Here is a 25,706-nt window from a genome sequence, read left to right as displayed (position 1 = left end):
TGCAGGACTGCACAAAAAAAAAAAATCGGATCTGCGCGAATCAGGCGGCATCCGCCAAAAGGCGCGCTGTGAATATATAAAGTTGTATATATCAGACAGCCTTTAAAGTTTGATGAAGTCAGTTTCAGGCTTTGGCAGTTTCAGGCTTTGGCAGCCCTGCATAGTCACTTGAAAATGCATCTTTGTCCACTTCGTAGGGGTCAATTCCCCTAATCAAGGCCAGTTTGGCTGCATACCGTTGTCGTGAGATGTTGTCTAATGTATTTATATACTTCTGTTTGCTTGATTTTGCCGACATTGATCTTTATTTTAGAAAACTGACTATATAACTTCATAAATTCATCCGAGATAACGTAGCCAGTAGTGGCAATGGTCTGTTTTGTTTGCCCACCAAGATGGCGGCTGGGGGGCGTTCCCCGGAATGCCGTGATGTCAGTGAAAACTATCTATACCAGTGAAATGGGGCGTGTTCTCATCTCCCCTTGCTACACAATGAGCGAATGACGACACTGATGTTCCATGCGCTTAACATGTGAATAGCTGATGGGTGTGCCGTTAAGAGGCTGCAGCTGGCTGAAGTACTGAAATTCGTAAGATTTGTTTTTATTCTCTTTAAAAGTGCTAAAGATAAAGTTTGTTTTAAAGATATATATTTGAAAACTAGAAGATTCAAGGTTTCTAGGTAGTGTTACTTGAATGTTTCTAGCACAAAAACTCATGGAGCTTTAGATGTGTGTTTGCTAACAGTCCTAAAAGTCCCCTGTGGGGGGTCGGCAACCTGAGGTGGGGTTTACATTAGACCGTATCAGCGGATCATCAGATTAACGTTTTTAAAACGATTAGCATGCACACAGCAACACCAATACACGATTCGCGTGCACACAGCAACACCAATACACGGATACGCTCGGCTCCGCAGGCATCCTGCGCTCCAAATCACTCCGCCCTGAACAGCAAGTGCCCTCTGGAGGGTGCGCACTCCGGCCCTGCGCAGCTCACAGAGCACACGAGTGAAGCGCACGAGCAGTGATTCGGGACTGAGCCGCTGTGTGTGTGATCCCAGTGCATATCGGCATGCGCGTCACTTACCACTTGCAAGTGGAAGGATGGCAAGCCTAAAGACAATCATAACTACACAATGGGCAGTATTTGCATCAGTATTTGCAGTATTTTCATACTTTTATACTCTTTAATGAAAGGTGATACAAGGCGGAAGTCCGCGCCATTTTTCAGCAGTTGCGTCACATGACCAACGCCAGCGAATCAGGAAGGTGGATGTCACAGTGACGTTGTCCAATGACGATGCCAGCTAGAGCTCAGCACAGCGTATCCGCGTATTCTCAATGTTTACACAGCACCGGACCTGACATGATCTGGATTGAATACGTGGACCCTGGCGGATTCCCGTTTCCCGGCGTTTCCAGGCGTTTTAATGTAAACGGACAGTGCATCCGTGAAGAAAACGAGACAGATACGGTCTAATGTAAACTTGGCCTGTGTTTAATACAGTGTGTAAAGACAGCTCTGCTAACTGCTCCAGTCTAGATTGAGGAGCGAACAAATGCTAATATCACTCTTGTCTGTCTTTCACACACAAAAATGCAAGACATGCATGAACTCCCAGCGATGTGATCTCCCAGTGATAGAAAGCTGCATCACTTTGAAGCCCATTTCGATAGCTTTTTGCATGAAGAATTTGTGCCACTAAGATAAGCACCAAGAGAAATAGATTCTAGTGGAAGGCATCAGCAGAAAGGCATGGGAAAATTAATACTGTGTTATGCGGTTCTTGTGAAAATGAATGCTATAACACTGCATAGCCTTTTGACTCGCGTGCTTTACATGGTGAAGTCACATGCTGGAATACCCCATCACTGTTATTGATGGGACTTTTTGTTGTCATGATTCTACAATGGCTCTTACTAAAGTGTTGAACCTAAAGAACCAAAGTAATCTTGCTTCCTCTTACACTTCCCCATGCTCATTTTCCGTAGTGTGATAGAAATTGGTAGTGGTGGTGGGTGAATAACCCCATATTGCTGCTGTGTGTGTGATTAGTTGTGCTGTGCATGTGATTTCTGAGCTGATGCTCTCTGTAGGATTTAGAGTGGGTTGCTGATGATAAGAAAGGTGTTACTGGAGTGTCAGATTAACAGCTACATAGGTAGTGGCAGTAAAATCTTACAGATTGCTGTCAGATGAAATTGGCAGCCTGAGGGCATGGTTATGGCTGAAAAGAAACCCTGTGAATCATAAAATCTTACATACAACTTGCACATGCAAAAAGCCTTTCTTTTGGTTGTAATTCATGTTATTTCTGTCAATCTTCCCATTTCATATGATCATTCATGTGGAAGAATCAGTAAGAAATAAAACATTTCAGCAGATAGGATAACAATCTGACATGAAGTTACTGTTACTTCCTCTAAGTTGAATATTGCCGTACCCCCCCAAACACACACACACACACACACACACACACACACACACGCACAGATTTTCTCCATAATTTAGTCTTGGCTAATTCCCACCCACCAGTCATGTCTCACCTACAGTGGTGCTTGAAAGTTTGTGAACCCTTTAGAATTTTCTATATTTCTGCATAAATATGACCTAAAACATCATCAGATTTTCACACAAGTCCTAAAAGTAGATAAAGAGAACCCAATTAAACAAATGAGGAAAAAAAATATTCTACTTGGTCATTTATTTATTGAGGAAAATGATCCAATATTACATATCTGTGAGTAGCAAAAGTATGTGAACCTTTGCTTTCAGTATCTGGTGTGACCACCTTGTGTAGCAGTAACTGCAACTAAACGTTTCTGGTAACTGTTGATCAGTCCTGCACACTGGCTTGGAGGAATTTTAGCCCGTTCCCCCGTACAGAACAGCTTCAACTCTGGGATGTTGGTGGGTTTCCTCACATGAACTGCTCGCTTCAGGTCCTTCCACAACATTTCAATTGGATTAAGGTCAGGACTTTGACTTGGCCATTCCAAAACATTAACTTTATTCTTCTTTAACCATTCTTTGGTAGAACGACTTGTGTGCTTAGGGTCGCTGTCTTGCTGCATGACCCACCTTCTCTTGAGATTCAGTTCATGGACAGATGTCCTGACAGTTTCCTTTATAATTCACTGATATAATTCAGAATTCATTGTTTCATCAATGATGGCAAGCCGTCCTGGCCCAGATGCAGCAAAATAGGCCCAAACCATGATGCTACCACCACAATGTTTCACAGATGGGATAAGGTTCTTATGCTGGAATGCAGTGTTTTCCTTTCTCCAAACATAACGCTTCTCATTTAAACCAAAAAGTTCTATTTTGGTCTCATCCGTCCACAAAACATTTTTCTAATAGCCTTCTGGCTTGTCCACGTGATCTTTAGCAAACTGCAGACGAGCAGCAATGTTCCTTTTGGAGAGCAGTGGCTTTCTCTTTGCAACCCTGCCATGCACACCATTGTTGTTCAGTGTTCTCCTCATGGTGGACTCATGAACATTAACATTAGCCAATGTGAAAGAGGCCTTCAGTTGCTTAGAAGTTACCCTGGGGTCCTTTGTGATCTCGCCAACTATTACACGCCTTGCTCTTAGAGTGATCTTTGTTGGTTGACCACTCCTGGGGAGGGTAACAATGGTCTTGAATTTCCTCCATTTGTACACAATCTGTCTGACTGTGGATTGGTGGAGTCCAAACTCTTTAGAGATGGTTTTGTAACTTTTTCCAGCCTGATGAGCATCAACAACGCTTTTTCTGAGGTCCTCAGAAATCTCCTTTGTTCGTGCCATGATACACTTCCACAAACATGTGTTGTGAAGATCAGACTTTGATAGATCCCTGTTCTTTAAATAAAACAGGGTGCCCACTCACACCTGATTGTCATCCCATTTATTGAAAACACCTGACTCTAATTTCACCTTCAAATTAACTGCTAATCCTAGAGGTTCACATACTTTTGCCACTCACAGATATGTAATATTGGATCATTTTCCTCAATAAATAAATGACCAAGTATAATATTTTTGTCTCATTTGTTTAACTGGGTTCTTTTTATCTACTTTTAGGACTTGTGTGAAAATCTGATGATGTTTTAGGTCATATTTATGCAGAAATATAGAAAATTCTAAAGGGTTCACAAACTTTCAAGCACCACTGTATCATTTGAAAGCTACCAACCAGGAGGGTGAAAACTATCACATGCATCCTCAGAGACATTTAAAGGCAGCTAAGTGCATCTTCGCATCTTTTTGACCTGCTGTTCATGCTGCATCACAGAGCAGCGTAACACACTCAGAGGAAACTGCAATTCACCCCCTTCCACGGACATGAGCTCAAAGATGTTCATGATTGGCTAGTGTCACTGTGATCGACAGGAGAGAGAGAGCAAGAGAGAGATATCCTTCACACTCAGAGCGCACAGCCAATCTTGCTCTCGAAGACTCCTGGTCATGGATGGCTGCATCATCGCCAGGATTCAAACTCAATCTTCAGACAAAAGGGCAAACATTTTTTTTTTCTGTTGCATGACTCAGGAGATTTTGTTATCGGTTTATATTTAATTTGTGGAATGGCTATGAGACAAGTTATTTCTTGTTATTACTTACGGTGTAGCAGATACTATAATCAGTCATTCACTCACTAGCTTCTCTTTTTTCTCTCAGTTATTAAGTTAATAAGATAAAAAAAAATGCATCATGTTACCAATAAACATTCTCCATTTTTAGAATGTATCTTGTTATAAGGTACAACTTTACCTCTGACTGTTACAAAGCTAAATATTAAATCAACAACATCTTACAGAAAACTTTTCCATACCAATAATTTTTCCATCCCATACATTTTTCTTCTTTTTTTAAAAAATCAATTTATTGCTGCCAAACTGGACAATGCTTTGTCCTAGGTCTCTTACTTCCAGTGAAGGGAAATGTTAATGATAAAGAAAACTTTGTGTCAACAGTGTGGAGAAGACCCATGAGTGGATGTGATGGCCAGGTGTCCACATACTTTTGGCCATATAGTGTAAGATAGATAGTTAGATAATTGGTTGTTTGATTGTTGAGTTGATTAAAGGTCTCATTGCATCATTTTTTCATTAATTGTGCGGTGGTCTGTAGTATGAAAGAATGCCCTGTGAGCCAGTTTTGGTGAAAAAAATGCTGTGGTTCTCCTGTTTCAGGCTGTTCTAGTTTGGTGGAGGAGTGGGTGGCGGGAGAACGACAGGATTTCAGCTCTTACTCATTAATATTCATGACATGTAAATATGTGACCTCTGATTGGCTAACAGCAATCAGTAAACGTGTCACCTCTGACTGGCTAACAGCACTGTGACGCTACCTCCAGTGGGTCAGAACAAGCGGATGTGGGTGTCTTTGTAAAAACTGTTTTGATTGGCTATTATGGTCTCAACATCGATGTTTTGACCAATAACAATGTAGATAACACAAATTTTACATCACATTCAATGAGATTTAAACAAGACTAAAGATGGCGACTTACAAATAATGTGTAAACATTGTTGGAGTTAATAAAGTTTGAAAAGCATGAAGGAACATATCCCAACCCCCAAAAATTAATTAAAAAAATTCTCAACGGATTTGGCATAATATAAAAAGGTCATTTTTTTACTCAGAAAAAGCGGAAATCCGCTGAAAAGTGGAAAACTCTCATCCCTGCCTAGCTTGTGACCATGCCATGCATGTTAACATGGAGAATATGAGCATGCTATTTTGTAACAAAAACCTTCAAACAAAAAGTTAATGTTTTACTTACAGCTTGTGAGCTGGTGGTCGATCATCTTGACGGTAAAGATCCAAGTATTAAAAACAACCTCAAAGCAAAACCACTACTGAAGGCACCAAAGTTTGAAAAGTCACTGTGGTTGAAATGATCAGAACACAGTAATAACATTGCATTATACTTCGCTGGTGGTGTTCCAAAGATAAATTCCAACCATTTCTTCTTCACCTCTTCTATCTTGGGCAAGAAATGCAACGTTGATGTGTTACTGCCACAAATAACACAGGCACGAACTTGTTCAGACATTGGGATGGGGGACAATTTAGGTCTACTAATGAAGCAAAACAATTAAATAATGATGTGATTTGGAACAGGTGCTATCAAAAGGTGACTGTAATCATGATTTGCTACAAAATCAGTATCCAGAAAAAAGGCCTAGTCTTTGAGGAGCAAAAATGGGATGAGGATCTTTAGTTTGCCAACAAATCTGTGAGAAAATTATTGAAATGTTTAAAACCAATGTTCCTCAAAGAAAGATATGAAGAGATTTGGATATTTAACTCTTTATGGTGCATAATATCATTAAACATTTCAAGGAATATGGAGGCATTTAGGTGCATTAAGAGCAAAAGGCACAAGCCTAAGTTGAACACCCATGATCTCTGATCCCTCAGACGGTACTGCATCAAGAACCATCATTCATCTATAGCTTATATAACCACATGAATTTGGGATTACTTTGGCAAACCTTTGTTAACCCAGATAGCAAAAATCAGTTGAATCAACATTGAAATAGCATTTGGCAGAAAACATTATTTCAATGTTGAAATGATATTGAAAGTGTCCCCTTGAATTTGGGTTGAATCAACGTTGAATTTTCAACCCTGTCAGCACTGAATCAATAGTGATTCAACCATCATCTAAATAGAAACTTACATTTAAATTTCCGTTGATTTCATGTTGAAATAATATACTGAATCAATGGTGATTCAACCATCATCTAAATGGAAATCGACATGTCATGACACTGAATCGATATCTGTTTGACCATTATCTAAAAGGTACATATGCTAATAGAGTATAATTACTTTTATTATTCATTCAGAGTTACTTCATGTCTATCAGCCTACACAGACAGATCAAACACTGCATACAACCACATACATTCATTCATACATATTTGTCAATTACTGAATGAAATAACAGAAGAGGGATTGTTTGTTATTGTTGTTTTATTGTGTCAGTAACAACAGAAAAAAAAAAAAGACTTCAATCCTGAAGTGGAGGCTGTGGGAGAAGCAGAGGCAACATTTATGTCAGTGCTCATGATAGAACGTTTTGCAGACAGCAAATACTACAAATCACCTCTTACTTTTACAAAACAGCAATTTAGGAATATCAAGTTCACTTACATCTAGTTCCTTTTCTTTCCCCCGACACGCCAAGGGGCGTACCGAAGCCAATTTTTCACTAATTCACTGAAGGCCTGCTGGGTAAGCCGCCGGTCACTCTGCCGAGCAGCAGCTGAAAGACAGGAATAATACAAAAGTTGTATGACATAATATAATTCCATTACTAAGAATTGCATTTCTTGAGGCAAACCACAAATGGTATCTTTCGTTCACTGTGTGATTGTGTGGAGGGCTATGAAATAAGATTAAAGAGTCTGCGAAGTGTAATGCTAGATAGAACGTTTGACCCGACTTACAGTTTAAAGGCATTTGTACAGGGGTGTGCGCGCGCGTGCGTGCTACCACATTAACCAACATTTCTTGGATCAACAGCATGTGTCAGAGTCTGCTAAGTGTAATGTTAGATAGAACGTTTGGCCCGACTTAAACAGTTTAAACAAGGCATTTGTAGAGGGGGGTGTGTGCGCCTGCATGCTACCACAGTAACCAATATTTCTTGGATCAACAGCATGTGTCCAAATTTTAATCTTAGTTTGTGATGAAATGCAATGGTTATCTGAAAACAGTTCAAGTGTACAATATTGAACTTTTACCATTACTGTGTCAAAACGGCACGCGTGTCAAGAAGGAACATTTATATAAACTCACCAAACATGCACTCCTGTAGCACGGTTTCTTTAAAAGCCTTTTTGTTATTCTTGCCAGCCCAACTGTAGCTGCAGGCCAGGCCATTGGTAAGTGCTGTTCCAAGCATCCTCCGAACCATAGACTCAGAGGAAGTGCCTCCCACCAAGGCCAAGCGGGCAATCTAGTGAGATAAGAGGAAAAATGGAATAAAGCTCATGCCAGTTTGCCTATAGAGTGCCTAAGTTTCCGCCCCTTCCGGGCGCTTCATGGGGCCAAAGATCAGTTCACTGTTGAGTGGGATCTACTGGACAGATCAACCTCACACCATATAGTGAGATGAACATTGTTTTTTTAATTATTATTAATTGAAACACAATAAGAAATGTATAAGTCAAGATCAGCTTGTTTAACAAATTACCATCTTTAGACGGACTGCCTCAGTCTTCAACAATGTTTCAGCATTGTTCAAGTCTGCCTCATTGCTGAGGGGCAGTTTGATGGGGCACTCCGGAACCTGATCTTGATTGGGGATCCCTTGATCGGGGATGCCACCTGCCATGTGCCCCCTGAGGAACTGCATATCCCTTGCGAGTCCTCTCACCACCACAAGCACCTCTGCTACCATCTCCGTCAGCTTCTCGATGGTGATGTCTTAAAAAAAAGGATGGAAATAAATTGTCATGAGAGAAAAATGTGCACATCACTTATGTTCTTACATACAGTACCATAACTGCTTTTAATAGACTTACCTTTGTAAAGCTGCCCACTACCTTGCATGGTCACATCTGTAAAACAATTTATGCACGTTAATTTTATGCATTTCTCTCGTGTAAACCAGACTTTATAGTTAAGGTGTTATTGCAGAATTGTGTGCACATGACTGTACAAAAAGGAAATATGGCATCATACTTTCTCTCTGTGGGACCTGCAGCTGGTGGCAGGTAGCGCCTGATTCTGAAACACAATAAGAAACGTACAAGTCAGTCAAATAAGACTCAAATTCTATTAAAAGGTGTCAAATACAGATGCTTATGAGGCTACCGACAACTATTTGGTAGCTTACCATTGAGAAATTGGTCACGTGGAGATATGTCACCAAACAGATCTACAAAAGGGGAAAAACAAGTTGCGTGAAACAGGCTTGTACAAAATTCAGAAATTAATATTGAATATGAATTGGCATCATTGTTTTGAATCTGCACAGAATTGAATTTAAATTGGGATTACAGGAAGTTGAATTTCTCTGCAATTCAGACAAATAAATTCATTCATTCTTATAGCATATCAGTGCAAATGTGATCCTTTTAGCATACATTTTTCTTCCAAATGGGGATGATTATATCACAAAGACTTCAAATAAGAAATTAAATGTGATTTACCACGTCTTGTCAGTTGTGACGGCCTAAGCTGACCGTAATGGCCTGGAGCCGACCTTGGTGTTGTTACTGAAAAGTACACATTTTAAAATTAAAATGCCTGCTGATTTATGCATCATACCAATGAATTCCTGATAAATACATAAAACATACATTACATCAATACATACACTACTTCATTTACCATAGTTTTCAAACTTAAAGTACAATGTGCGATTTTGATGTCATTTTGAAGTGTATTGCATGCAAAAGACAGTTATACATACCAAAAGATTGTGAGGAAATAATCCTATTGTCATCCTAACCAAAGTGTATACGTAGCATAGCTGAGTTTTATTTCATAAAACTATTATCGCCACCTCATTCATAAACTGGAACAGCAAGAAGGGACGGGCCGCAGCTAGTAGTTTAGCCGGCTAATTTTTAAATAAAACTCCGCTATGCTACGAATACACTTTGGTCAGCACATGCCAGCAGGATTATTTCTTCACACTCTTTTGGTAGGGGTGTTTTTGCATGCAATATGCTTCAAAATGAAATCAAAATCGCACACTGTACCTTTAAGGCACATCAGATTTTAAGACACATCAAGGAATCTCAATATCATTTTCGTACGAAGAGGTGCACCGGATTTCACAGCACTTTACAAATAAGTCCAAAGTCCCTTTTAGTCCAAAAAATACAAACAAAAGACCACGCAAAATCGTGAATATAAGCTGCAGCAAGGTGAACTCAAACAGTATTCAAGTTGACAACATACCCTCCCTTGAATGCTCCAGGGACCTCACAGCCTGGCTTGATTGTGGCAGCTCTTGGCATGTCCAGGATTTTGACATGTCTCCTGCAACATGCAAGTAGAAAGGATTATTTGTATGTTGTGTTGACAAATTCAGACAAATATACAAGTAATTATTTTGTGTGGAGGTGCAGTTTTTAAAGGACTACTACACATCATTGTTTAACATTGTATAGCTGCACCTATTGAAAACATGATGTATTGCCATGCTACTGAGTCAATACCTGGAATGCCCACATCAGGTGGTCTGCAAAACATTTTCCTCTTCAGGTCAGATGGCTCATCAGAGTCGGAGTCCATGTATACTGGATTTGGGCTGACAAAAAAAAAACAAAAAAAAAAAAAAACAGGACAAACAATAACAAAAAAAAAAAAAAAAACATAAGTCCATTTCATATCAGGTTTATTAGCCAAAGTCAAAATATACACCGTTTCCCAAAGTCAAGGAAGCATGCTTCCTTGTCACTGAACTAGAAGAAGACTGGAAACGCAGACTAATCACACATGACGTGTGAATCTGGCTGCCATTTTAAAGTTTGGCTTTGTGGGCCTAGCGAAATTAAAACAATTTAAAAGTACAGCCTGTCAAACATCCTAATTTTATTTTTTACCAAAACTTTACTTATTTTTGAATTATCAATATGATGTGGAGAGCACTCTTCAACAATTAAAGGTCGTGGATCGCTGTGGAGGAATATTTAGGTTTGTTCAGAAGACCGTACACATAGAATATGTTTTAATCATGCTGTAGCATCTCAGGTGGAGCTTGTATATTGTTGACAATTAAGTAAGATATCTCGACAGCTTTTTCAAAACATTAATGTGTGAATTAAGACATGCACCATCTTTGCAGCTGTGGTTTCATTTGTTTTCGATTACCATGGAAACTCACTCCTACAGCCATTGGAATTGTTTACAATCATATTATTCCTGCTGTAGAGACATACAGTTGACTGAACAAAGCATCACATGGTTGAAATATGACGTGCAATTTATCACAAAACCCTGTGCAATTTACAGTCTCCGTACAGTGGTGCTTGAAAGTTTGTGAACCCTTAAGAATTTTCTATATTTCTAATATGACCTAAAACATCAAATTTTCACACAAGTCCTAAAAGTAGATAAAAAGAACCCAGTTAAACATATGCGGCAAAAATATTATACTTGGTCATTTATTTATTGAGGAAAATGATCCAATATTATAGATCTGTGAGTGGCAAAAGTATGTGAACCTTTGCTTTCAGTTTCTGGTGTGACCCCCTTGTGCAGCAATAACTGCAACTAAACGTTTCTGGTAACTGTTGATCAGTCCTGCACACCGGCTTGGAGGAATTTTAGCCCGTTCCTCCGTACAGAACAGCTTCAACTCTGGGATGTTGGTGGGTTTCCTCACATGAACTGCTCGCTTCAGGTCCTTCCACAACATTTTGATTGGATTAAGGTCAGGACTTTGACTTGGCCATTCCAAAACATTCACTTTATTCTTCTTTAACCATTCTTTGGTAGAACGACTTGTGTGCTTAGGGTCGTTGTCTTGCTGCATGACCCACCTTCTCTTGAGATTCAGTTCATGGACAGATGTCCTGACATTTTCCTTTAGAATTCATTGGCATCATTCAGAATTCATTGCTCTATCAATGATGGCAAGCCGTCCTGGCCCAGATGCAGCAAAACAGGCCCAAACCATGATACTACCACCACCATGTTTCACAGATGGGATAAGGTTCTTATGCTGGAATGCAGTGTTTTCCTTTCTCCAAACATAACACTTCTCATTTAAACCAAAAAGTTCTATTTTGGTCTCATCCGTCCACAAAACATTTTTCCAATAGCCTTCTGGCTTGTCCACATGATCTTTAGCAAACTGCAGACGAGCAGCAATGTTCTTTTTGGAGAGCAGTGGCTTTCTCCTTGCAACCCTGCCATGCACACCATTGTTGTTCAGTGTTCTCCTGATGGTGGACTCATGAACATTAACCAATGTGAGAGAGGCCTGCAGTTGCTTAGAAGTTACCCTGGAGTCCTTTGTGACCTCACTGACTATTACACGCCTTGCTCTTGGAGTGAGCTTTGTTGGTCGACCACTCCTGGGGAGGGTAACAATGGTTTTGAATTTCCTCCATTTGTACACAATCTGTCTGACTGTGGATTGGTGGAGTCCAAACTCTTTAGAGATGGTTTTGTAACCTTTTCCAGCCTAATGAGCATCAACAACGCTTTTTCTGAGGTCCTCAGAAATCTCCTTTGTTCGTGCCATGATACACTTCCACAAACATGTGTTGTGAAGATCAGACTTTGATAGATCCCTGTTCTTTAAATAAAACAGGGTGCCCACTCACACCTGATTGTCATCCCATTGATTGAAAACACCTGACTCTAATTTCACCTTCAAATTAACTGCTAATCCTAGAGGTTCACATACTTTTGCCACTTACAGATATGTAATATTGGATCATTTTCCTCAATAAATAAATGACCAAGTATAATATTTTTGCCTCATTTGTTTAACTGGGTTCTCTTTATCTACTTTTAGGACTTGTGTGAAAATCTGATGATGTTTTAGGTCATATTTATGCAGAAATATAGAAAATTCTAAAGGGTTCACAAACTTTCAAGCACCACTGTATGTCTCCAGGCGTCTTTTTTTCGGCAGGTTCGTGGCAGCCTACATAGACAGAAGCGAGTTTTGTCTCCAGTAATCCAAACTTCAAAATGGTGCCCGCATCTGCGCGTTAGCATGGCGCTAACTGAAAGGCGATGACGCTTTCAGTCTTCTTCTAGTTCAGTGGTACTCATACTATGTTAATGGTCGATTTTCAAGGATTCCACGTCATGGCGACTCGCCAAGTACTGTTCCAAAGTCAAGCATCCTTAAAAATTCTACCAAGTCCCACACCCTTGATTTGTAGAATTTTTCAGATTGCAGTTTTTAACTGGTTAAGTTGTGAGGCGACGGAAATAAATTCCACTGCAGATCACCTTACCGTGGTTTTCTTTTCTCCCTCGCAGCTTCTTCATCTTCAGTTTCCAAATCTGTGGTTGCACACATTGTGGAGCTGTACTTCTTTTCTCTGCGCCTAGCTTCCTCAAAGGTCTCTGGAGAGTGCAGAGGAAAAAGAAAACACAAATTGCAACAATATTCCATCTTTAAGCTCAGTGTACAAGGGACTGCACCCTGTACCTAATTATCTGTGAGGTGCTCTGATTAGGAGTGCCAGTTACATGTAATGCAATTAGGTATGTCTAAAACTGAAGCACAGATTATACTCACTACATGCAACAAGCTGGCGGACATCACTGTATGCAATCCAGGTATGGTCTGGTTCCATCTTCTCGCGAAGAGCTTTGGCCAGGTTTACTTTTTTGGGGGGCCATAATAACGAGGTCTTGTCACGAAACCAGCTCTGCAGTACTACAGCTGTCCCACCATTTGGGAAGAGTGCAACTGACCACAGTACCTCACCACTCATCTCTCAATATTGGGGGGGAAAGTATTCTTCATGAAAATGAACTATTATATATATATATATATATATATATATATATATATATATATATATATATATATATGAACTAGTGATATGAACTAGATAGATATCACTCCCCCCCACCCCCCTCTCTACACCCTTAAATGAAGCAGTGGTGTTGCTATGGCGCCATCGCCATCTGGACAAAGCAGACATTTACATTTGATACAGCTCAGTTTGCCTATCTCTACATTGTTATGAAGCCCACTGACCTTGTATGTACCAATGTAAGCTGAATCACAGGGATACATGTAGTATGGCTGTTTGTTTCTGAATCTCCTATAAATTATATATACATCTTCATCTGTCTGAACAATATTCTCTACTAACGCAAAACAATCTGCCACTAGAATACAATTGTCTCCCATCTTTGATGACAAAGTAAACAGATAAGTTGAAACCTTCTTATACTCTCTGTACTGAAATGAGAACTGGGGGGGTACAGGACCATCAGTGTGGATGTTGTACAACACTGGGACATCTGTGGGATGTGGTTTCTCAATATGTTGAATTTCCGATAAACGTTTAACTACCTGTTGAAGAGGCTGATGTGGTTTCCGCAGAAGACGTTTCATTTGACCAAGATAGTTCTCAAACGGAAACCCAGAGATGTTATCTAAAGAGCCAAATTGCCTATATTCCTCGGCCAAATGAATAAGAATGTGTACATTATATACGATTTCATCCTTTCCATACACCTTCCCAAAGTGCTCAACAAATGACACCATCAACCTCTCTGCAAAAGACAGTTTCTCAACAGAAATATGTATGGATAGCAAGAGATACATTGCGACAGAAAACAACATGAAGTTGTCATACATTTCACTAGGGAGGCAATCCTTCAAAACTACAGGACCCCAATACAGCATGAAGGATCTAAACTCAGTGGCTTTCCACCGATCTAGTTCTCCTAGCACCCTCGGTTTACGATTAAATTCACAAGGCATGTAGGGACACAGCTTAATCAGTTTCTCTGAAATAGTTTGTTCAGTTTGAGATGGAAGCCTTGTTCTCAGATCTTTCCCCTTTAACCACAAATTCAGCAGTTTCCTCATTACACCAAGACAGCAGGCATGCATATAGTCAATTGGGAACATGGAAACCATCTTGACTACTCCAGACAAAGGACTGTTCCCAATGTGATGTTCCTCATCAACCCTATCTGTGAAACTAGAGTCTGTCCTAAGTCTCACTTTTGTTTCAGGAAAAGTCATTTTATTTCTCCATACTCCCTCCTGAAAGCACTTGTCACATCCTGAATAGCCGTTATGTGCCTTGGTCTGTTTAATGAACGCCCTGGCCGGAGCATCACAGATAAAGGAAGAAACCTTAACTTCAAACTGTTTGTCAAGATACCTAATGCCATTACTCAGTACATTCTTAAGATCTCCAATAAACTGTTCTAGGTACTGGAAAACACACTTTGGCTTGCCTACACCACAAAAGACACCAACAACAAAAGGGGACTTTGTGTAATCGCATTTCAGACACCCAAGAATAGGCCAGAACTGCAGTTTTGAACTTTTGAATAAAGGTAGGCCATCTATATTGAACTGCAATACAAGAGTACTTGGCACTGCAAGTAAACTCAAACATTTTAATCGTGAAAGCACTCCCTGTACTATGCCAAAATGGTAGTACTCTCCCTCTTCTATTTTAGTGGTAGGCACACTTGTTTGTGTTCCAAGCAATGTTCTTGCATCTTTGGGAAGGGTTGGGTGAAACACCCTTAAGATGGAGAGCAAAGCGGATAGTGCAACCAGAGACACAGAATAGGATGTTGCCCAGTATTTCAAACTTGTTTTTAGAAAGTCTTCATTAGGCTCATCATCACCACTGCCAGGGTCAGGTTCAATTTCATCAGCCCCTACTTCATAGTCTGAATCTGAAGCCTGTGTGGTGCACAAGTTGGCATCCTCCTGCTGATTACTTGAAACTCTATGAGTGTTTAGTGAGAAGTCTGAAGTTGTTGAGAAACCACGTAGCTGGCCCTCAAAGGTAGGGTGTGTGCTTTCATGATTGGAATTAGCAGCCGTTAAATTATATTCAGATAGAATATCCTGCTGTGTATCCCTCACTAGTTTTTTGACTCTGCGTCTTTTAGCTTTAGAAGATGCCCAATAAGATGACATGCTACAAGGGATATTGGCACTGTGGTTAGTGTACAAACCTGTTTATTGACTTGGCTGCACAACAGCAGATTCTTGCTCTTAGATCCTGAAAAGGAGACAGAAAAACAATGTGTGCTGTATATTATTTATTGAAAATTAGCTCTAGACAGCTTAGAGTGAGACAATTGCCATGGTTCAGTGGTCCATAGAGTAATGGCGACATCTGTTGGTGAAGCTATAATAGGAAAAGAATCAACTTTACACTTATGTAGATTTCCCCCTTCGTATTCATTGTAAAATTATGTACATATTTTTATGTTGTCCCATCTCATCTCATCTCATTATCTGTAGCCGCTTTATCCTGTTCTACAGGGTCGCAGGCAAGCTGGAGCCTATCCCAGCTGACTACGGGTGAAAGGCGGGGTACACCCTGGACAAGCCGCCAGGTCATCACAGGGCTGACACATAGACACAGACAACCATTCACACTCGCATTCACACCTACGGTCAATTTAGAGTCACCAGTTAACCTAACCTGCATGTCTTTGGACTGTGGGGGAAACCAGAGCACCCGGAGGAAACCCACGCGGACACAGGGAGAACATGCAAACTCCACACAGAAAGGCCCTCACCGGCCACGGGGCTCGAACCCGGACCTTCTTGCTGTGAGGCGACAGCGCTAACCACTACACCACCGTGCTGCCCCATGTTGTCCCATATGAAACAAAATAGCTTTTAACTGCAGCATCAAAACTATTTTTCCCCTACTGCATTAGTGCTGCATAAAGTACAGTATTACTATAGTAAGTGCTATATTTTGGGCACAAAAATGCATACTACATCAATACACTGCACTTTACAGAATTGTACTGCCTAATGTGTTTTTTTCTTTGGACATTAAATTATTTGTAATACACTTATACTGTTTTAGAAATAAGCCTGATTTTGTCTGCAATGAAAGTGGGCACCAGTTAAAACACCTGTAGGCTACTGTGCATGCCGCGAAAATCTGACTGAAAGACAAAAAGAGTGCTAGCGTTATTTGATAACCATATATCATGCAACATGCAAGTGTGAAACCTGAAGTTTTTTAAAGAATCATTTCAGAGGAAACCCGTTTCTTGCCACAGCACATAGCCCAATGATGAAGCGCGAACCCAGCGGCGGCCATATTGGAAGTCAAAGGTCGCCTGGGTCAGGCTGTGTTGTTGTTGCTGTTCAGTGAAGCAAAAAGGGGTGACAATGCCGAATACGTGTCATTGTTGGCTGTAGTAGCCGGGGGGAAAAGGGTGGCAAAAGCTTCCACAGACTCCCTAAAGTCGTGACTAACCAGGGAATTGCAGCACAGGCGAAAAGCGAGCGGAGGAGACGACAGTGGCTGGCTGCCATTAACCCATCAAATTTAGGACAACTTGACTGTATCCGGATTTGTTCTGATCACTTTGTGACCGGTAGGTTAAATTGTCTTGAATTTCATAGTTACTAAAATAAATGTGATACAAACTATTATCTTTTCTATGTACTTTCAGCAATGATTAATGGATATATTTGTCACATTAGGTAGCTTATGTCTACTGCAGTGCATTGTTGCATCAAATGGCATTTAAGATCTCGGCCTAGTAATGTTTATGTACACATGCTTTAGTTCACAAAATGGACTTGGGTGAAACACTAGATAGTTCACAAGATCGATGTATGTCACATGCGGCAACAAGCTGGGGTCAGCTTTCCATTCCTTCTCACTAACAGTGTATGGATCTACATTCCCAATGAAACGTACCTTCTCAGCATAACGCTCCCGTGCCTGCTTATCCAAACTTTCACAGTAGTGCTCCATCACTTCAGATGTCTAAATTCTTTAAAAAAATCCAAGCTTCTAAGCCCTCTAACGCGGAAACGAATCGGTGAATGTTTACTCTATGATGTGTACTCTATGCGCGCTCTGGAGCGAGAGACTTCCAAGATGGCCGCGCCGACCGCATGGTTACTATTTTTACTATCATCATCTCGGAGCCCTCTATAGCAAAATACTGAGTGAGAAAGCGGATATAAATTCACGCAGGAAGGATATCAATTTTCATGCACTCCGGACAGAGCACGGATAAATTCGTAAAAGTCCGCAGACAACCTCAATGTGAATGAACCAACTAGCACAGTTGCCGCCCAAATATGTTCATAGCTAATTTTGTTCATAGCTAATCAACATTTATCCTGAGGCGCTGAGCAGGAGACTGTAACTCGGTGTAGCTAAAGCTTGCGGCAGCTGCTTGTATTGGACTGTCTTTTGTTTGGCATATTTCCCATGTCAACTTCTTAATCATACGAGAAATAAATTATTCCCTTTGAAAAGATGTCAGGAATCGTCCTAGCCATTTCTAGCATATTATTCCCGCCTCACCTTATGAAAATCACGATAATACAGGTCAGGTTAATTGTCACAGAGGGCTGTCCTTTTATAGCTACCATTTCACCACTACGAAGCCTATACACTTAACCACTATTTTTAACCACACTTACTACAAAGAGGAGAACTGGCCAGTGTTGTTGAAATTTCTTCAGTCGCTTGCGGACAGTCTATGGTCGCAAGTCTCGTCGTCAACGGAGCTCGAGAAAGTTCTTCTGAGAGACGGTTATTTGGACCATTCCATATGGTAGAAAACGGAGATGTTTGTTTTTCTGTTCGTTTTTTCCTTACATGTTGCACGCACAAGATTTGCACATAACCATAAATAATAATCTATTCTTCATAGTTCCTTGTGCTCTATTAAAATTCTAAATTAAATAAATGAAATATAGGAAACCCCCCTCCCACAAAATGGTCTCACCCAGAGTGCACCCCAGGCTCCTGTCCAGTGGTGCAGTGTATGATGACAACAAAATCAACATATATTCAACATTGATCAAATGTTTCCTTCAACCATTACATTGATTCAAACACATTTTTTCAACTTTTTATTTTATCAGTGGTTGATTAATGGTTGATCCACCATCAGTGTTCAACTATAACTGTAAATCAACCATCTTGACCAAATATCAACATTGAAATAACATCATTTGCTATCTGGGAAGCTACAATACAAAGTGACATTCACAAATGCCAATTAAAATTTATTGTGCAAAAAGGAAGCCTTCTGTTAACTGTGTCCAGAAGTGCCATCAACTTCTCTGGGCTTGGAGGTATCTGGGATGGACCATCACACAGTGGAAATGTGTATTGTGGTCAGATTAATCAGTATTCCAGGTCTTTTTTTGGAAGAAATGGACACCCTGTGCTCCAGACCAAAGACAAAAAGGACCATCCAGAATGTTGCCAGGAACAAGTCTAAGCCCATGTTTACATTAGACCGTATCAGCGGATCATCAGATTAACGTTTTTAAAACGATTAGTGGGCACACAGCAACACCAATACACGATTTGCGTGCACACAGCAACACCAATACACGATTTGCGTGCACACAGCAATACCAATACATGGATACGCTCGGCTCCGCAGGCATCCTGCGCTCCAAATCACTCCTCCCTGAACAGCGAGTGCCCTCTGGAGGGTGCGCACTCCGGCCCTGCGCAGCTCACAGAGGACGCGAGTGAAGTGAACAAGCTGTGATTCGGGACTGAGCCGCTGTGTGTGTGATCCCAGCGCACATCACTTACCACTTGCAAGTGGAAGGATGGCAAGCCTAAAGACAATCATAACTACACAATGGGCAGTATTTGCATCAGTATTTGCAGTATTTTCATACTTTTATACTCTTTAATGAAAGGTGATACAAGGCGGAAGTCCGCGCCGTTTTTCAGCAGTCGCGTCACATGACCAACGCCAGCGAATCAGGAAGGTGGATGTCACAGTGACGTTGTCCAATGAGACGCCAGCTAGAGCTCAGCACAGCGTATCTGCGTATTCTCAAAGTTTACACAGCACCGGAGCTGACACGATCTGGATTGAATACGTGGACGCTGGCGGATTCCCGTTTCCCGGCGTTTCCAGACGGTTTAATGTAAACGGACAGTGCATCCGCTAAGAAAATGAGACAGATATGGTCTAATGTAAACGTAGCCTAAAAGTCAGGGTGTGTCATGGTATGGGGTTGTATCAGTGCCCTTGGCAAAGGTAACTTACACTTCTGTGATGGAGCCTTAATGCAGAAAAGTACACTGAGATTTTGGAGGAACATATGCTGCCTTCAAGACGACATCTTTTCCAGGGAGATTTCAACAAAATGCAAAACCACATTCTGCACACATTACAAAGGCGTGGCTGTCAAAGAAGACCCCTTACTGTTGCACACCTTAAGACCTGTTTGCAGGACGAATGGGACAAAATAACACCTGAAACACTTCATCACTTGGTGTCTTCAGCCCCTAAACATCTTTTAAGTGTTGTGAGAAGGAATGGCAACAATAAAATTAATGAGGTAAAACATCAAATAATGTGCTGTTGTATAGTTCTGAGTGCAATACAGGCCAAAGATTATTTACAAATACTTGTTTTTAGTTTCAATTTCAACATACCGTCCCAACTTTTTTCTGATTTGGGGTTGTATTATTGATGAACAAACTCATGATTATTGTGGTAGTGTTATATTTAGGTTTGCTTGAATTTTCATGGACAAACAGTAAGGACACATTACTATCTCTGCAGCTGAATGCCAAAAGGGTACACTCATTTGTGTGTGTGTGTGTGTGTGTGTGTGTGTGTGTAGAGCCATCTTGATAACATCACTTCTTTATAATATTCAACAAAACAGCTGCTGATGGACCCACACATAGAGTTTTATATATATATATATATATATATATATATATATATATATATATATATATATATATATATATATATATATATTTTTTTTTTTTTCAAAATGTTCCTGTGTCTGACATTAATTTTATGTCACAGAGTTGAAGCTGCTGTGTGGGTCATGTGGCATCTCCACAAATTCAGTTGCTTTGTTTCCTTATTATACAATAAATCTATTATTTTTTCATTAATGACTTACATTTACACTGAAGCTATAGTCAGACCGACCACCTGTCACAAGTGCAGGTGCATGTTTTTATTTGTGTGTGTGTGGGTGGGTGGGTGTGCCTCAGGCTACAACAGTTAGGCCCAGGCACTCACCGTCTGCTGTTCTGCCTTCGGTTTTTCCCTTTCTTTATTGCTTCCAGCTCTCCTGCTGGAGCCTCGCTTCATGAAAACACAGCAGATGTTCAGCAACAAAGCAAACGCCGTTTCACAAATAAAATTGTTGCTTTCAGTAAGGGCCCTTTGTTAACGATGTATTGTACTGCATAGAAAGTGAAGTCCTTAACCATAAAACACAACAATTAAAGTTGTGCTTCTCTTAGTATGTGTTTCGCACTTAGTTAAACACTAATACGATCTCTGAATGGATCCTGTCTAGTGTTTTCTAGTTGATTTGAGATGGGAATTTGCATACAGAAACGTGAAGTGTGTGTCGATGGTTCAAAAATGACTCCCATCGGAAAGGAAAGTTCAGTAAAGTCAATTTATTTGCAGAACACTTTTAACAATAGACATTGTCACAAAGCAGCTTTAAAGAAATGCATAGATTTTAAACATATGAATTAATAATGTATCCCTAATGAGCAAGCCTGATGTAACAATAGCAAGGAAAATCTCCCTGAGACAACATGAGAAAGAAACCTTGAGAGGAACCAGACTCAAAAGGGAAACCATGCTCAGTTTAGCGATAACAGATAGCATGATTATAAATAACTCGCTTCTGTAAGTGTGTGCTATATGGTCAAAAAGTGCAACTGTGTAACCAGGAAATTTATTATAGTCTTAACATGCAGTTTATTTTGTTGAAATTATCAACTGTTCATTGATGAAGACTTGAGTGCAAAGCTGTTCATGACAATTGCAGTTCAAAAAATTTCATGGCAATTATAGACCTAAGCCATCACAGTAAAACTGTCTGTATTAAGTGTCCAGATGTGTCTTCTAAGTGTATCTTTAGGCTGTCCAGATGGGCTCCTCCTTCACAGGAGCAATGCGATGTAAACCTCAGCCAGAAGTAGGGCATCAGGATGGATCAGGCAGGTCCAGAAAGCAGGAATGATGTGTAACTTGACAGAGAGAGAGAGAGAGAGAGAGAGAGAGAGAGAGAGAAACAAGATCGTTAGGTATTGTCACAGTGTACATTGTGTGCTAAGTGTAAGCAGGGACTCTGACAAGACTAACGATGTCAGCATAACTAAAAGGGAGCGCCAGAAGTTAACAGAGACATGAGGGCATCCTGGGACATAAAGTGGCCAGTCACTCCATTATCAACAAACCTGAGTGAATGTGTGATCATGGATGGGGGTGGGGTGACAGCATCCAAACATCCCAGTTTACAAAAATACTCAATGCCCAAGAACTCTCGAAATCTGCCACTTTACCTAATAAAAAGCTATTAACAAAAGGCTTTCTTTATGGCTTAGGTACTGTGGCACAAGACCATTCAGTGCTTTATAGGTCAATGGTAGTATTTTATCATCAATGAAAAACTGAACTGGGATCCACAATGCAGAGTGGATACAATATGAGTGATGTGGTCATAACTTCTAGTTCTAGTAAGGACTCTTGCTGCTGCATTTTGAACTAACTGGAACTTGTTTAAGTACCTACTGAAACATCCAGACAGTAAGGCTTTACAATAATCCAACCTAGAGGAAAGAAATGCATGAAATAGTTTTCTGCATCATGCAGTGAAATTGTATTTCTTATCTTCACAATATTTCTGAGATGAAAGACTGAAATGAAAGACTGGAGTCAATAATCACACCAAGGTCTTTTACTGCTGCACATGATGAATAGAAAGGCCATCCAGAGTTATTTTGTAATTAGAAACTTTCTTCTAGCTACAGTGGTGCTTGAAAGTTTGGGAACCCTTTAGAATTTTCTACATTTCTGCATAAATATGAGCTAAAACATCATCAGATTTTCACACAAGTCCTAAAAGTAGATAAAGAGAATCCAGTCAAACAAATGAGACAAAAATATTATTGGCTATTTATTTATTGAGGAAAATGATCCAATATTACATATCTGTGAGTGGCAAAAGTATGTGAACCTCTAGGATTAGCAGTTAATTTGAAGGTGAAATCAGAGTCAGGTGTTTTCAATCAATGGGATGCCAATCAGGTGTGAGTGGGCACCCTGTTTTATTTAAAGAACAGGGATCTATCAAAGTCTGATCATCATAACACATGTTTGTGGAAATGTATCATGGCATGAACAAAGGAGATTTCTGAGGACCTCAGAAAAAGCATTGTTGATGCTCATCAGGCTGGAAAAGGTTACAAAACCATCTCTAAAGAGTTTGGACTCCACCAGTCCACAGTCAGACAGATAGTGTAGAAACAGTGGAAATTCAAGACCACTATTAGCCTCCCCAGGAGTGGTTGACCAACAAAGATCACTCCAAGAGCAAGACATATAATAGTTAGCGAGGTCACAAAGGACCCCAGGGTAGCTTTTAAGTAACTGAAGGCCTCTCTCACATTGGCTAATGTTAATGTTCATGAGTCCACCATCAGGAAAACACTGAACAACAATGGTGTGCATGGCAGGGTTGGAAGGAGAAAGCCACTGCTCTCCAAAAAGAACATTGCTGTTCATCTGCAGTTTGCTAAAGATCACGTGGACAAGCCAGAAGGCTATTGGAAAAATGTTTTGTGGACGGATGAGACCAAAATAGAACTTTTTGGTTTAAATGAGAAACATTATGTTTGGAGAAAGGAAAACACTGCATTACAGCATAAGAACCTTATCCCATCTGTGAGACATGGTGGTGGTAGTATCATGGTTTGGTTCTGTTTTGCTGCATCTGGGCCAGGACGGCTTGTCATCATTGATGGAACGATGAATTCTGAATTATACCAGCGAATTCTAAAGGAAAATGCCAAGACATCTGTCCATGAACTGAATCTCAAGAGAAGGTGGGTCATGCAGCAAGAAAATGACCCTAAGCACACAAGTCGTTCTACCAAAGAATGGTTAAAGAAGAATAAAGTTAATGTTTTGGAATGGCCAAGTCAAAGTCCTGACCTTAATCCAATGGAAATGTTGTGGAAGGACCTGAAGCGAGCAGTTCATGTGAGCATCCCAGCATCCCAGAGTTGAAGCTGTTCTCTACGGAGGAATGGGCTAAAATTCCTCCAAGCTGGTGTGCAGGACTGATCAACAGTTACCGCAAACATTTAGTTGCAGTTATTGCTGCACAAGGGGGTGACACCAGATACTGAAAGCAAAGGTTCACATACTTTTGCCACTCACAGATATGTAATATTGGATCATTTTCCTCAATAAATAAATGACCAAGTAGAATATTTTTGTTTCATTTGTTTAACTGGGTTCTCTTTATCTACTTTTAGGACTTGTGTTAAAATCTGATGATGTTTTAGGTCATATTTATGCAGAAATATAGAAAATTCTAAAGGGTTCACAAACTTTCAAGCACCACTGTACATGTGGTCCTAGTACAACCCTGATTCCAAAAAAGTTGGGACAAAGTACAAATTGTAAATAAAAATGGAATGCAATGATGTGGAAGTTTCAAAATTCCATATTTTATTCAGAATAGAACATAGATGGCATATCAAATGTTTAAACTGAGAAAATGTATCATTTAAAGAGAAAAATTAGGTGATTTTAAATTTCATGACGACAACACATCTCAAAAAAGTTGGGACAAGGCCATGTTTACCACCTTTTTCTCTTTACAACAGTCTATAAACGTCTGGGGACTGAAGAGAAAAGTTGCTCAAGTTTCGGGATAAAAATGTTAACCCATTCTTGTCTAATGTAGGATTCTAGTTGCTCAACTGTCTTAGGTCTTTTTTTTGTCATATCTTCCGTTTTATGATGCGCCAAATGTTTTCTATGGGTGAAAGATCCGGACTGCAGCCTGGCCAGTTCAGTACCCGGACCCTTCTTCTACGCAGCCATGATGTTGTAATTGATGCAGTATGTGGTTTGGCATTGTCATGTTGGAAAATGCAAGGTCTTCCCTGAAAGAGGCATCGTCTGGATGGGAGCATATGTTGCTCTAGAACCTGGATATACCTTTCAGCATTGATGGTGTCTTTCCAGATGTGTAAGCTGCCCATGCCACACGCACTAATGCAACCCCATACCATCAGAGATGCAGGGTTCTGAACTGAGCACTGATAACAACTTGGGTCGTCCTTCTCTTCTTTAGTCCGAATGACATGGCGTCCCTGATTTCCATAAAGAACTTCAAATTTTGATTCGTCTGACCACAGAACAGTTTTCCACTTTGCCACAGTCCATTTTAAATGAGCCTTGGCCCAGAGAAGACGTCTGCGCTTCTGGATCATGTTTAGATACGGCTTCCTCTTTGAACTATAGAGTTTTAGCTGGCAACGGCGGATGGCACGGTGAATTGTGTTCACAGATAATGTTCTCTGGAAATATTCCTGAGCCCATTTTGTGATTTCCAATACAGAAGCATGCCTGTATGTGATGCAGTGCCGTCTAAGGGCCTGAAGATCACAGGCACCCAGTATGGTTTTCCGGCCTTGACCCTTACGCACAGAGATTCTTCCAGAGTCTCTGAATCTTTTGATGATATTATGCACTGTAGATGATGATATGTTCAAACTCTTTGCAATTTTACACTGTTGAACTCCTTTCTGATATTGCTCCACTATTTGTTGGCACAGAATTAGGAGGATTGGTGATCCTCTTCCCATCTTTACTTCTGAGAGCTGCTGCCACTCCAAGATGCTCTTTTTATACCCAGTCATGTTAATGACCTATTGCCAATTGACCTAATGAGTTGCAATTTGGTCCTCCAGCTGTTCCTTTTTTGTATCTTTAACTTTTCCAGCCTCTTATTGCCCCTGTCCCAACTTTTTTGAGATGTGTTGCTGTCATGAAATTTCAAATGAGCCAATATTTGGCATGAAATTTCAAAATGTCTCACTTTCGACATTTGATATGTTGTCTATGTTCTATTGTGAATACAATATCAGTTTTTGAGATTTGTAAATTATTGCATTCCATTTTTATTTACAATTTGTACTTTGTCCCAACTTTTTTGGAATCATACAAGTACTTCTGTCCTGTCAGAATCAAATAGGA

General features: G+C 40.2%; 1 protein-coding gene across 2 annotated transcripts; it reads right to left on the bottom strand.

Moving 5' to 3' along the window:
• Window positions 1-6,959: 6,959 nt before the first annotated feature.
• Window positions 6,960-15,720, bottom strand: LOC132885396 (uncharacterized). 2 transcript variants are annotated; one of them, XM_060920046.1, is made up of 12 exons: window positions 15,654-15,720; window positions 12,941-13,052; window positions 10,181-10,272; window positions 9,921-10,001; window positions 9,164-9,229; window positions 8,848-8,889; window positions 8,694-8,738; window positions 8,534-8,569; window positions 8,203-8,435; window positions 7,806-7,965; window positions 7,158-7,269; window positions 6,960-7,032 (listed from the first exon to the last, which is right to left on the bottom strand). In XM_060920046.1, the coding sequence occupies exons 2-11, from the start codon at window positions 13,003-13,005 to the stop codon at window positions 7,160-7,162; spliced, it is 930 nt and encodes a 309-aa protein (XP_060776029.1). In that variant the 5' UTR covers window positions 13,006-13,052; window positions 15,654-15,720; the 3' UTR covers window positions 6,960-7,032; window positions 7,158-7,159. The 2 variants fall into 2 exon arrangements, with proteins under 2 accessions (XP_060776029.1, XP_060776028.1); XM_060920045.1 differs by lacking the exon at window positions 15,654-15,720 and adding an exon at window positions 13,228-13,472.
• Between the last annotated feature and the right edge of the window lie 9,986 nt (window positions 15,721-25,706).

This window comes from Neoarius graeffei, chromosome 4, assembly GCF_027579695.1.
Source record: "Neoarius graeffei isolate fNeoGra1 chromosome 4, fNeoGra1.pri, whole genome shotgun sequence".
In the NCBI taxonomy this organism is placed as follows: Eukaryota; Metazoa; Chordata; class Actinopteri; order Siluriformes; family Ariidae; genus Neoarius; species Neoarius graeffei.
This window is presented reverse-complemented; position numbering and strand designations above follow the sequence as displayed.